This window comes from Montipora capricornis, chromosome 13, assembly GCF_036669925.1.
Source record: "Montipora capricornis isolate CH-2021 chromosome 13, ASM3666992v2, whole genome shotgun sequence".
Taxonomy (NCBI): domain Eukaryota; kingdom Metazoa; phylum Cnidaria; class Anthozoa; order Scleractinia; family Acroporidae; genus Montipora; species Montipora capricornis.
Genome location: NC_090895.1, coordinates 26,784,242 through 26,799,338, shown reverse-complemented (window position 1 = coordinate 26,799,338; position 15,097 = coordinate 26,784,242). Strand labels below are relative to the sequence as shown.

Sequence of the window (15,097 nt, the reverse complement as noted above, 5' to 3'; positions counted from 1 at the left end):
TTGCGGTATGAAAGTGTTGCGTGACAGTCATGAGATGCCAGAAAAATACACTATGTAACAGAACTTTGTCCTCTTTCAAGAGGTATTTAGCTCTGTTCAATTCGAGCAAAGTTCAGCACTTTTGGACACCTATATGCTAATATTTTTCACGCCGTGCCCGTAGTCCCATGAGAACAGCCGCTAACAATGAGAAGAATTAACGATGATCACACAATGTAATTGCTATGTACAATGGATGACTGGGCATAAAACTATGGCCGCGTTTTCGCGAGCGGTTTTTCAGGTCGCTAAAAAATTAGCGACTGACAACCAAAAATTCCGTGAAAACAGTTCCTTTCCCAACTCGCTTAAAGTTCAGCGACTCGGCAAATTTCAGTAGAATTCTCATTACATTGAAGCCACCAAACCAGGTAGCTTAAGCGAGTTGTCAATTTCAACTATAACAGGCGAGCTATTTTATTATTGCATTGGCTGCCCTCTCCTCATTTAATCCAACCCGTGAAAACACGTATCATTTTTAAGTCGCTTAACGAAGTCTGCAAACAAATCACTTTCAGGAATGTTAAGCGAGACAACGGCTGTCGTGAAAACACGGCAATGGTCTCTCGACATTTTTATATGCAAAGAAATAGACTCGTTGCCTTGCTATCAAGCTCTTGGAATCGGGAGCAGGCACGCAAACGGTAACATCCTTCTGTTCTAAAGGAGTCGTTCACACCCACTTGTTTGCTGCGGAAATAGCGGGGCAGAGGGAAAAGGAGGGTTCTTTCTTTATCGAGTGAGTTTTTCACAGACCTCCCACCCGCGCGTTATTTTGTTCTCCAGCTTTTTCTTTTCACGGGGGCTTAAAATTGCCTCGAAAATACTTTGTGCGTCGCCCGAGTTTGCTGATTTCTTCTTTACTTGAGAATTTTACTCCACAGCAAAAATAGAGATCAGATGGGACCTTTTGTTACGGCGTTTTTTAGCTGCTTACGTTGACCTCTAAAGAAGAGATGGTCCATTGTGTATTCTTCGTTCACTATGAATACAGCTATTTAACCCGCGAGCAGGCTTTCTTTTCTTTCGCGAGGGCGCGAAAAAGGAACCTTTTTTTCTTTCGCGCGAAAGCGAAAACGTAAAGAAAAGCGCATCACGCAGGTTAGTAATTGTTGATTGTTGAGAGTGGAGTGAGCAGACAGACTTTAGATAGAAAGGTCTTTGAAGTTATAAACTATTCACAATTCTAAAATCAAACAACGCAATGCCCCATTATGCCATTTCGTTTATTTCTTCAGTGTAGTTACAGATAATTACCTAACCCACAATCCTTTAGCACATTTACATTGTAAAGGAAAAGCAATCTACTGATTTGCTTTACAAAATAAGACATCCCAAGAAGAAACGCTATGAGTTCACACTTAAGCCTAAGCATTTGCTAAAGCGACTTTGTTATGACCTTGAAAAAGTGTTCACAATTTGTTTCACGGACCAATGTTCGGCAAGATTAAAACAAAGCTTCTCCTTATTCCCGCCAAGGAAACTCCTAATATGGGCAGTAAACAGTTTGATTACCCAATCACGTTACTCTATTTCAAACGACGTCAAAGTGAAATGCCAATCGCTTTCCAGAAAGGACGTTGTTCGCATCCGTGTTCGCTAAGCCAATGAAAATTCTCGCTCGTTTGTTTTTGTTCGATAAGCGAATTGAATGTTTTACATTTTTGTTTACGTTATGTTTCAAGGTCATACGAAAGTCGCTTTATCTATTTCTAACGATAAGATAACTTACAAAGTTTGCGCGATTAATTGGAGCTTTTTGTATAGGTATCTCCTTAGCTTTTATCAATTACAACGTCGTTCCCTACTTTTCAACCACTAATTGTGCTTTATACTCCCTTGTTCCTTCTCTTTCATTAACTCCGCCCGTGCTCCTAAGGAGGCGCTCACAAATACTCCCCGTTGTATAACATGGCGCCAAGGGTCCAACCAAGACTAAATCCTCCCATTTTCTTACCAACTTCGATCGTCTTATCTGGGGGCAAGTCATATCCCTGAGAGAGAAGCTCATAAACGTAGTTACCCCGAAAACAATCGACTTTTGCATATGGATTACTGCTTACATCCTGATAACGATTAGCACAAAACTGTCGAGAGTTCTCTTCGAACATGACCGGTGACAAAGGCTTTACACATGAATAACACAGCAACCCGATGTCTAAGGCGGTGTAAAACATCCCGGAAATCCCCACAAAATCCCCCTGCAAACGAGGCTGGTCGTAGAACGGACAACCGGGTTTTTTGCAGAAAAAAGTTTCGTTAATAATAGATCGGCAACGGGGGACTGAAGGCTTTCCTTCAATTTTCACAATATGACCATTTATGGTGGTCTCCTCTTCGTAACCCTGAAGATGACAAGGACTTTCAATAACATTTACGGCTCCATTCTCTAGGAAAATTTCATGGACGTATCTTTTAATGGCCTCATTCAATCCATAGCCAAGATAGCTTCTGGAAAAAAGGTGATACACATAGTTTCCTAACTTTACTGCAAGGGTATCTTTAGTTGGGGTATTGAAAGCGTTTTGATGGGAAGCCCCGCCCATATCCAAAATTCCGCTTGTGTTGTGAGATCCCCCTGGGAGAAGATTACCCTGGAGAAAATTCACAGAAATCCAAGCGTATATTCCTTCAAACGTACCCGAAATAATCTTTGCATTTTTTGAATAAAACGTGAATGGACATTTGCTTTTATCACTTAAGAGTTTCTCAACTTCACGGAGAATAGCGCCAGACTGGTCCGGGGGCAAAAGCCGCATCCCTGCTGTGGCGAAGAAGAAGACGTCAGCCGACTTTTGTGCACCCCGAGGAATGACACTTTTCGCTGCAGTTAACAGTGGGGCCAGATATAATTCAACTCCGTCTGGATTTTCAGCTAGGCTAGCTATTCCAGGTTCGACTCTGCTGGGGGAGGGGTCAAGTGCTTCAACATCTGTCACGTCTAAGGGAGGGGAGGCCATTTTTAACTTGTAGATTTCCATTTTGGTCTTTGAGGAGCCTGCATCGAACACAATGGCGTATTTGTCTGCAGCTGAGTCCTTGGGCACGGATCGTCCGAAACATATCAGTAGTTGTGTTGAGCTGGTAATGAGCAGTAGGAGCAATGTGTTTTTACTCATTGTCATCGTGACCTGAGAGGGAAGTAACCCATTCACACGTTATTATTCTTGCAAAAGAATAAAAAAGTGATTTATCTGCTGAGATTTTGCAGTCTGAACAGTCCTTGAATGAGAGTAAGTACTCATGTAGATATTTATGAGTTCTCAAAAGACGCTTACAGGCTTTTTATAGCAAAACTCGATGACAAATTTTTTTGTTAGCTTCCGGCCGCCATATTTGTGCCCCTCAGCGGGACGCAAACGTGGCGTCTCCATACAAAGCCTTATAAATTTGAGTAAAACATTTCTTCGAATATCTCCCGCACGAAAAATCGCACAGATCTGAGCAAAATGAGAGCAAAATGTTTCAATCATAAGAATTCTACCGTTCTCATTCTTTGAAGGGCAATATGGCGGAAGCTTTCGATGTGCACTTCACTAACATTGCGAAAATGCTAACTAGAGATATTTCGGTTGGAGAAGTTGACGCTGAATCATTCTTGTCGCCCTCTGATAAAGTGATAATCTCTAAAAACTCCGAGTGTCGACATTGTTCTCGACCTGTTGGAAAAAATCGATAAAAAGAAAGCCAATGGCCTTGACAAGATCCCTAGTAAGTTGTTAAAGATGGCAGCTAGTATTGTTGCACCCTCGCTAACCGACATATTTACAAAATCAATCCTCACGGGAATCTATCCAACTGAATGAAACTGGCTAGGGTGACACCGATCTTTTGAAAGAGGCTTAAAACCAGACTTGTAAATAATTATCGCCCCATCTCCGTTACCCCAATAGTACAAAAAGTGCTTGAAAAACTTGTCTATGATCAACTTTATCACTACCTAAATGATAATAAACTGCTATTAAGTTGCCAGTCAGGTTTCCCTTCTTTACATAGTACCCTTACAGCTTTGCTTGAGGCAACAAATTGTTAAACAATAAAAATTGTAGCTACGATTATTTCATTAAATTGCTTGGAATGGGTTAGTGTTTTTAGAAAACATTGCGAGTTCAATTGTGTTTGTTCTGATTAGTTAACGACGCGTTTAAGCACTTTTGTCATACCATTAAAATTAATTGTGTGTAACAAATGCTTCTGCAGCTAAAGTTAATTGTGCGTAACGAATGGTGCTGCAAGGCACAAAGCTTTTTGGAGTGAAGTGTGTTTGCCATTTCTAGTGGAGTGAAGTTACCTTTATATCTATTAGTGAGTGAATGATGATTCAGGAAAGACTTGATCTTGTGTTAAAGTTATTAAACAGTGTGTTGAGAGACGGACGTGACCAATTCAACAAAGGGGCCACACTGTTGCCAGGCAAAATGCACGTACTGGAAAACACAATTAAGTTTGCTCACAAAGGCTAAGTTTCTTCACAAAGGCGTTCCAACGTCTCTCACGAAAACTTTCGTGCCCTTACTTATCTTGTAAACAATTTAATTCATACCTGGACACACTAGGATATACTTCTTATTTGGAATTAATCCGTCTGGGTTGATTAATTAGAGGAACTAAAAGAACTGTGTTGACAAGTGCTTCTGGTACGTTTTGTCGTGCAACTGCTGTACTCTTAATATTTAGTGTGTGTTACTAAATTAGGCTGTAACGCTAAATTTAAGTCGAATGTTCTCGTACTGTTGGGAAACAATCCTGTAGTACCATTCAGTTATTGTTCTAGGAACTCCGATGCTGTACTAATCCGTTAATCTCGCGTTGACGTTATTAGTTTACGGCTTGGATTAGCCAGGTACATTAATTAATATTGTTAATCCCTTGTTTATTTCGGTTGGTTTAGTCTTTGTTACTTTAAGTTATTAGTTGAGAAGTCACGTTCCGTCCAGAAGGTTTAGGCTAGTGATCCTGGTCCTCCAGCCACTGCGATTGGTCTTTTATGGACTCGCTCAACGCCTAACGGCACTGCAATTTTTAAGCCGTCGGCGTGGACCACGTTTCGTGCAACCGTAGGTGCACCTTCGTAGTTTATGTCAAACACTTCTTTTGTAGTTGGCGTTATTGCATTCTAAGCCTCTAATCCTTTGACCAATCGCGATGCGTTGCCTGGACCGGGAGCGCTAATAAGTAAACGAATCTATCGGTGTTAGGTGCTCTTTTTTTAACAAACTACTCGTTAGAGAACATCATATAAAGAAGTGAACAGCAAGAGTGTTGAGGAGTCTTTCTTCCCCCAAAAGATGTCCTTCAACAAAATAGCTTGTCTGTTACACTTATGTCCAGGTTTGCACGCAGCTGTAAAAATTGCAATTTTTCGCAAACATCGTAAACGGCTGAAAAGACAAGTCCCCTTGCGAAAAATCGCAAAAATCGTAAAACATGAAAAAAAAAAAAGAAGACGAGGCCCCAACTGGGATTCGCGATTTTTGTGATTTTGTGCGAAATTTACGAATTTAACGTATAAAATCACCAAAGCACAATTTGCGAAGATCGCTAACATATCGCATTTAACTGTACAATGCATATCCAATGCATGTACTTCTGTACAGAACTCCTTCAAAAGCAACAAGCTACAAACTATGCATACATTAGTTCATGGTGTAAAATTTTCATTGAAGAAGCTCCAAGTACTACGCACTTTTCACAGTGAATCAAAAATTGGGAAATTTGTTCCACTGGAGATAACAACGAGTCACAACAGAAGTGTAAAGAGATACAGTAAGCTTTTAAAAACTCCCACAAGAATCCACATTTTCGTGGTGTTGGTGTATCGAGTCTGATAGAGCTGTCAAGGATGAGATTGCACCGAGTTCCGCTGTTAATTACGACTACGAGACTTATCGGGTTTGAGATATGCATAACCGGGGTATGTAAAAATCAACTAAGCTAGTTCTATATTCCAACAGCCAGCCCCAACAGCCTACAAAGTACCGCGGAAAATAGACAATACCACAGACGTGCATTCTCCTTGTTTAACTTTTTTCACTTTTGTTACAGAATGAAGTTCTCGCCCTCGCAGTGTTTGCATGAAAGCACAATGATACATAGCGCACATTTGGGCAAGAAGTAGCATTATTGCCCGCGTTAATAGACATTCTGCAATTTTAAGTAACACATTGGTCACCAGAATGAAATGTCATACCAGATTACAAGGATTTCATTTGAAGTGAAAACGGGAATGGACTTTTCCTTTCTACGAGATCGTGTGAAGAATATAGCACTCGTTTAGTTATTTAGCTTGAGAGCCTGTTTCAGTGATTAGGCCAAAGCACTCTTAAAATTTTAGCTTTCATTTTACGGTTCGGTTAACTACGCTTTTTTTACGAGATCTTGTGAAGAATATAGATCGGATCTCGGCTTAGGACCTTCATTTGCGGAATTCACTCGGTTGGAATCGTTTTGGGATTTTCCTCTGAATACACGAATGATTACCACATCGATGGCAAACAATAACTCTTCAGTATCACTTCATATGGAAGATCCCAGCATAAACCCCCGGTGTAATATTAACTTACCCTTTTCCTTTCATCTCTCTCATGTTCTCTTATTTTTGGATTGGAAAACTCATTTGCGTTATTTCTTTTTCGCACTCCTCGTATCATCCATCTTCCAACGACCCACTTTCAAAAATGGCGACCTCCTTTACACTGTTTTGTACTTATGCAGAAACCCATAAGGGTTGAAACGTGTAACGGCCCCTTGTGTGCTGGCAAACAAGCTTCTGAATATTCCAATTTGCTAAGTACCATATTTGGAACAACAAGAGCGAGGGGTTTCCAAATATAGTACTTAGCACTGAAACGTTCAACCAATCAGTTCGCACTGAATATTCGGAAGCTCTGAACGCGCGTTACACGTTTCAACCCTTATGAGTTTCTGATTTATGTTAATGTTAGACCTACTGCCCTCATTTTGAAACAAATATTCTTTTAAAATTTGTTCGTCGTAGCGAGGCTAGAAAGGCTTATTAACATTAAAACCAGACAACATTTTATTTGAACACCATTGTGAAACAGGTCTCCTGTCCGTCTTTCCTTCTAATGAATGAATGTTCATTTTGCCATCATGGCAGCATATACTAAATTCAAGGGCACCAACGAGAAAATTAAGCCAGAAGCCTTTGAGAGACATTTCCAGGCTCCTTGTAATGTATCAAGACGGTCCAGAGAGATGTTTGAATTTGATCTGTTCGGATATCTTAGCTGAAAATGGAAGTGTCCGAAAATTTTAGGGAATGAAATCTTCATTTCAGAAATTGATAGCCGAACGTTACCTTCCAGAGAACCATTTGCTCATCCGAAACTGCTTGGCAAAAATTTCAAAAATATCCCTTCCAAAAACGTAAAGGACTACTTTTCCCTGGTTGCTGAATCTTTTAGGTGATGTTTTAGTAAAGAAATCTATAGCTGTTTGCAACATAAAACAGAAATTCTTAGAACAGTTTGGCTCTCCCGAAAACATATTTCACCGAATATTATCGTTGGGTACCCCTGTAAATTCCAGATGGTGTCATCAAACATAGAACACTAATGTAGAATTAGCAGATTACATTCAATAGACCTAAATTAGCAATAAATTAGTTGCTAAAGATAATGCATCGTGAAAAACTTATTGAAGCGTTCGGATCGAGCCGCCACATCCCTGGGATTGTTTAACCCTGAGGGTAAGCCATACCCATAGGCCAAACCACTTTGGCCTAATTGTGATAATCGCAGGATAGTTATTCCAGATTATAAAATTTGTCGCGCTCGCGTTTTCACAATTCCTTTGGGATTCCTGTATTGGCGTGATAAATTACAGAAAAATGAGTAATTTATGCCAAAGTCACTAACTTTTTAAAGGGCGCATGTGCAAGGAGTCTTTGTAGAATCGTGACAAAGTGGAGCGCACATCAACAAAGTCAAATTCTATTTTTCGAACGGTTTGTGAACACGTCTAGATTGTCCCATAGCAAACTATTACGCGTCCGGATTTCTTAATATCAATGATCAGTTACGAAAAATGTTGGGAATTAGACTACGATTGGGATCTCCTTCCAAAATACCATTTTAATGGTTTTTAATTTATACGGTCTGTTTTGAATCATAACGACAAGAATATTATACCGAAAAAACCGTTTGTCCATCAAAAAACCTAAGATTACAACTGTAAACTCAAGAACACCTTTACCTCCACAACATTTCAAAATGGAAGATGTTTCTGTATTCTTTGCTGATTAAGTGTGCATCAATATCCTATCCCACTTCACATTCCTAACTTTTCAGACATACACAATAACATCTCTTAACCGAAGCATTCGTCAAAAATTGCTGATGTTCGTCTCAAGCATCTTGTAAAACGAGGAGAGCTCTTTAAAAAGTCTTATTAAACAACGTTGTGTTCTGCAGCAGGAAAACAACATACCTTAATCAGTCGGAACTGTAGCCTATAATTGTCAAACATTGTAGGCACCTTATGGCATTGGCACTGAATGAAAATGAATGACATTTTTGTAAATAATACAGGGTAACTTTAATCCGGTTTTGAACAAATGGACCTTGGTTACGATTTTTGTAGAGGTTCCCAATTTTTGCATTACTGCAAAACTCGCTTGTCTTGTCAGAAACATTGTGGTTACTATGCCTTAAACAGTTAAGATTTCTGCAATTTACGCAAAATTCGCAATTTCTGCAAAAATCGCGACTCCTGTTAAAGCTTGTCGAGGACTAGTGCTCGCTAGCTTTTCCGTTTTCTGCGATTTTTCGCAACATTTGCAATTGCGTGCAAACTTGGACATATCTCCTCTGTAACATCGACAATGGCATCCGGAGTGGCGTCCTTTTCATTCGACACTATCACGCGATCATGAAATTATTAACGCAAGATAACGTTCGCTGACGATACCAATATAAGCCTAACTGCAAAAACGTTAAAAGATCTTAAACTAGCAATAACTGCTGAACTCAGTAACCTTAGCCGTTGGCTGAGAGCCCGGCAACAGGTTAGAGACCGAGTTAATGATAATTGGACCTAGGTAGAGATTAAACACTCAATTTGGCGAGGTTTGTTTAACAAATTGATTTCAGTTTTTCATGCGTCTGTCCTGTTATTGATAACTGTCAAAATAGCTGTGGCTCCACGAGGCGATAGCCGAGTGGTCTGCAGACTACTTTAACAACGTTATGACGAAAGTCATTGTCAATAACAGGACAAATGCATAAAAAAACTGACATCAATTTATTTTTTACAATAACAAAAAGGCAGAGGGGTCAAAATAAAGTCAAAACACGAGAAGAAAGCGAGACAAAAATGCGAGAAACTTCCATCTGACGCGAGCAATATCGCGTCATTATCCCATAAATTATAAATTTGTGTGTCTGTCCGCCTATTGACAATTAACAATTAGCCGATGAGCGCGCGAGAATTTTTGCAGTCATTGTAAAAATACGAATTGATGCCGGAGAGTAGATCACATTAAATCCCTGGGTTTTACCATTGATGATCGGCTTTCTTGGTCAAATCATGTAGACGAAATATGCAGAAAAGTTTCCTTGGCAATAAGAGCCTTACAACGGATACGGCACTATATCTCAGCTAAGAATGCGCTTCAAATTTATAGCGATAATATTACCGCATTTTGTTTACTGGGACTGCTAAAGTGGCCAGTCAAGTGACAAGCTAAAAAAATTACAAAATCGCGCAGCCAACATAATTACTAAATTACCCTTTGATACGAGCTCCAACCTCCTTCTCGATACTTTTAAGTGGGAGAAGCTGTCTCTTCGACGTAAAAAAATAGAAAGTCCCAATTATGTATAAAACAATTCACCATCTTGCTCCGGAATACCTTCAACGCCTTTTCATTCAACGCGTTGCTGAATATAACCTGAGAAACTTGCTATGCCCAAGCCAAATACTAAGTTATTTGAAACGAAGTTTCCGTTACAGCGGGGCCTGTATGCTGGCTCTATTGGGATCAAGCAGGTATCTGACCTATAGGACTCCCACACGGGAATCATGTAAAACAGTTGTAAAGCGTTTTTACTTCTTTCAGCTAAACTGATTATTTTCCGTGTTTAAATAATGCTTGCTTGCTTGCTTACTTAGAGCCACAAACATCTAAGCCAAAGCACGAACTTTATACGCTCCAGTTTCTCTTCGATAAGAACTTAAGTCAGCGATTTTAAATGCCCAACACACGAAGCCCATTTTCTTGCAATGACCGTACGCAAAATTTGTCAGGGGTCCAAACTGCACTTCCAGAATCTGGAAATCCGCTGTGATTGTGCTTGCGGTGGAGGAACGCGTGACGAAGCCCTAAGAGCGTCTGCGTGGGAGGCTAAGGTTTGTATTGAGAAGTTTGGAAAGTGATTTGTGAGTACATGTGCATGGCCTTTAAGTGATAGCCACAATTCCGTGAAGCACGTGTTTTCTATCTATTGAATAGAGTTTTCCTTATCCCAAAGTGTCCGGTACCTTACTCAAAAATTGAGAGTAAGATGCTTATATCAGCCAACGTTTTTGACATTGCCAAAGAAACCTATTTTAGATTACTTGGCTTACCATAATTGCCTTACTTCAGAAAATGCCAACAATAAAAATTATGAAGGTGAAAAACGCAAACAATTTACTAGCCGTGAATGATCGCGCAATGGGTAAAAAAACGCATAAAGAAAGTATGGAACGGACATAAAATGTAATATTTACGTAACGCCTTTGCTTGGAGCCAAATTGTTGAAGGAATTCTTTGGGGAGAGAAGCAACTCCAACACTCTTCTCGGCAGAGACGATTTGAATGCGAACCGACGATGCTAGTCTGTTCACTGAGTAGAATTAGTGTGAGCGGAGTTTAGCAAGCAGTGTTAATATAGCCAACCAACTTAGCCAACGCCCACTGCCAGTAATCGGATACTACGCTATGCGTAAAGGATTCTGGGATCGCCAGGGGGCCAACATTAGAAGTGCGCTCAAAACTAACGAGCAACCCGGCACTTTCAAATGTGCGCCCTTAAGATGCAAAACTTGTCTTTTCATCGTTAACACTAGCAAGATATCGGGACCTAAGCGATCTGTTAAGATCACCGATCGTTTCACATGTACCTCCGGAAATGTCATTTATTGCGTAACCTGTACGTTATGCAATAAATTATACATTGGCGAGACAGGAAGACGACTAGGCGACCGATTCCGCGAACACCTTCGCGATGTTGAGAAGAATGACAAGGATGCAACTAGGCCAGTCGCTCGTCATTTTAATCTCCCTAACCACCCCCAAAAACACATGGCCATCTGCGGCCTTTCCCTACATCCAGGTACGACGGAAAGCCGTAAGAACCTGGAACAAAAATTCGTCGTCCAAGTCGGCACTCTTAATCCTCACGGTATTAACGAACGCTTTTCATTTAACTAATATAATCCTATTTTTCATGTTGACATGTTACCACCAATAGCGTAGCTCCTACTCTACTATATAACCCACACCTAACCCATAATTTCTCGATTCGCTCTGACGAAGGGCTAACGCTCGAAACGTCAGCTTTTTGAATCTCTGAACGGTGGCCAATATTATCAACTCCGTTGATAAAACCCCAATTTTTGATAAAAAAATAGTCGCCCTACATTCTGTATTTTTGCTCTATTTAGAAACTTACATGTTTTCAATTTAAGCATTCTTTAACCACTTGCTTGTATTTAAACTACGTAGAGCATGACATCTGTCCAGCCATGTCATCCTGCATTTCAGTAGCCTGCAAGCAGGCTCTTCCGTCGAAATATAAGGCCTTGGTAACTAGCCAAGCCCTTATATTTCGAGCGCGCGACATTTTCAACGGAAGAAGATATTTCGAGTGCGCGCCATTTTCAACGGAAGAAGATATTTCGCGCGCGCGCCATTTTCAACGGAAGAGGATATTTCGAGCGCGCGCCATTTTTCAACGGAGGAGCCTGCTTGCAGACTAGCATTTTAGTTATTAATGTTATGAGCGATAAAACGATATCGAAGTAGGGGGTCACAGGGTGTATGTAGGAATTCGCTTCCCTACCGGAAAGCATTGTGTTTTTGGTCACTTGGGATTAGCTAATAAATCCCCTGTGGTACTTTCCTTGCTTTTAGTCTTGGGCTTTACATGCTACAAAATGTCTTGAACGTTTCTTGATCGGTTTTGGGCAGCTTCTGCAAGTACCAGAGCAGAAATTACGCAAAACAAAAGAAGCAAAAGACAGAAAACAAAAGAACTCCAAATAAAGACTAATTCGCGCCATTTTCAACGGAAGAGGACATTTCGAGCGCGCGCCATTTTCAACGGAAGAGGATATTTCGAGCGCGCGCCATTTTCAACGAAAGAGCCTGCTTGCAGGCTAGCATTTTAGTTATTAATGTAGGAATTCTAGTCCCTTCCGGAAAGCATTGTTTTTGGTCACTTGGGATTAGTCTTCATTTGGAGTTGTTTTGTTTTCTTTCTTTTGCTTCTTTTGTTTTAAGTAACTTCTGCTCTGGTACTTGCAGAAGCTGCCCAAAAACGACCAGGAAACGTCCAAGACATTTTGTAGCATGTAAAGCCCAAGACTAAAAGCAAGGAAAGTACCACAGGGGATTTATTTCACCCCTGAGAAAAGAAGGATTTCCGTGAACTGAAAGCAACCATTATGTTATACTACAGTATAAACAACAGTTACTGCATCACGTACACAAACGAAATGAATCGCTCAAACAAGAGTGAAACTCGCATCAGTTGCGTGCAAAATTAAGTCAGTACTAAGATATCTTACCTGAAAAGTGTGTCTTCGTAGATCAGATCACTTTGTGGGAGGCTGACAAGTAACCCTTTTATCGCGGACGAATCACACTTGCAATTAAAGAAGCGAAGGACAATGAAAATGAAAACTCGAACTCCATAATTAACATAATTAACTGAAAAGCATGCCCATTGGTCGCTTTGTTAGTGACCCACATCCCTTTCACGTGTGTTTAAGGTATAATTAGAGTAGTGTTTCGAGAATATTCTGGAACATTTCAAAAATACAGAGGAAAATTGATTGTGCAAATACACCGAAACAAAAAATTACAGCTGTAACCTGATTAAACAAACTTCATCCCCAGTACCGATTTCCTCCTGACAATTTATTGGAACTCACAGGTAATTCTAGACGTCAGAATTTACATGTTTCAAAGACACTCTGTTTTTCGTTCTTCGAATTTTTGGTATATCGACCATAGTAGTATAGGAGTTGGCGGTTCGGGACCATTTTCTTTTCAATGTTCCCAAAACCGACCAACTCCTATATTGCTTAGCATTTGATAGTTCAATTTTTTTGTAATCATTTTATGAAAATAATTTTATGGAAACTATATTATTTCATAATGTTTGGAAAACTATATAGACCCTATGCAAATATGGCTGCCTTTAAATTATTCTTTTGTTCATATTCAAAATAGCCCAATTAACCTCGTTCAGGATAACAACTTCTTTAGAATTTTTGTCTCAAAAACCAGAGCAGAAGTTACGTAAAACAAAAGAAGCAAAAGAAAGAAAACAAAACAACTCCAATTGAAGACTAATCCCAAGTGACCAAAAACACAATGCTTTCCGGTAGGGAATAGAATTCCTACATTAATAACTAAAATGCTAGCCTGCAAGCAGGCTCTTCCGTTGAAAATGGCGCGCGCTCGAAATATCCTCTAACAAATTCTTTAGAATTTTTGTCTAAAAAACGAGGTTAGTTGGGCTATTTTGAATATGAACAAAAGAATAATTTAAAGACAGCCATTTAGCATAATTTTATGGCTTCAATGTTATGATTCTCATATTCTTGTAAAAGTATTACAGCTAAACACATTGCGTTTTCAAGCGGTTTAAAAGCGGTTTGCGGTTAGCAAGCGATGGAGCGTGCTTGTGCTTATGGATCCATGATGATACAATACGATACAATACAATACATACTGAATTGACCGCTCACCATAGGGCTTTTCAGGGTCAATAAATCAACGAAACAACAGAACACAACAACTCCAACTGTTAAGAATTCCAACAGGTCGGAGGCAAATTTACAAGTGCAGCTGGGAAGTTGAACCAGGGACTACCAGGGTTAAATTCAACGAGTGGTCAGAGCGGGTCTTGAACCCGGGATCTCCGGATCTCAAGGCAACCGCCCTAACCACTGGGCCATGATGATGACTATCATGAGGTGATTTCAAACAATTGCTTACAGTTATCTAACTGTTATATAACAAATTGATTACGTCGCCAAATGACGTCGTTTTGCTCATTATTCATAATGCTGAAAAACTCATCTTTTGTTGGTAGTTCTGTTTTGTTGAATTTCTCAAAGCTATCCATATAATCATGAGGGTAAACACCTTAATTTTTTAGACATTAAATTTAAGTTTTAATATTGAAGCTTTTCTAATGTGCATTTTAATGATTCATGTGGGGTTGCTTACAAACTTATCCACACTTGAACTCATAACCTGAAAATTGTCGATAAATGTTAGATTGTTCGCTAACATGAAAGCCGTATATTTTTCCATATTGTTGGGGATGACATTTATATTCACCTGCTGTTCTTCACCTTTTTTTTTTGTATGTATGCTTTTTAGCGAATCACCAATCTGCTGCATAATGAAGTGACTATCATATCCCCTCAAATTATGGAAAATAACAATCTTGATGCACTGCACATCTGTATTTTCCGGTTATGTGACAATGATCTCTTACTTTGATATCTTTTTCAGTATATATTTTAACACATATATGACACTTGTCAGCTGTTTTAAAATCCTTAATATACCATGCTCTTTCGTCATTATCATGTCTCTGTTGAAATGTTTTTTCTTTATCTTATTGCAGTATTTGACTTCTTTTAAAAGAATGGCAAAATAAAATGTACACATGGCCAAGATGTGACAAAACATTGAAAAATGCAAACAAGGACGTTCACAATAAGACCTTTAAATAGATTCCATTTCATATTTAACTAGATGCTTCTGTGAAGCATAAACTGGTTTGCCTGTGGTACGTGCTTCAGAAAATCA

General features: G+C 39.6%; 1 protein-coding gene across 4 annotated transcripts in view; it reads right to left on the bottom strand.

Annotated features, from left to right (window-relative positions):
• Positions 1-1,246: 1,246 nt before the first annotated feature.
• Positions 1,247-15,097, bottom strand: part of LOC138028704 (nucleoside-triphosphatase ntp-1-like) — a 21,395-nt gene continuing 7,544 nt past the window's right edge. For 2 of the 4 annotated variants that reach the window (XM_068876306.1, XM_068876307.1), the window contains exons 2-3: positions 12,835-12,911; positions 1,247-3,170 (exon numbers count right to left, since the gene is read on the bottom strand). In XM_068876306.1, the coding sequence (XP_068732407.1) occupies positions 1,926-3,164 (1,239 nt within the window). In that variant the 5' untranslated portion in view covers positions 3,165-3,170; positions 12,835-12,911 and the 3' untranslated portion in view covers positions 1,247-1,925. Of the gene's footprint in view, positions 3,171-6,602; positions 6,805-10,773; positions 10,968-12,834; positions 12,912-15,097 lie in introns of those variants that run through there. The other 2 variants (XM_068876305.1, XM_068876304.1) reach the window with 2 other exon arrangements.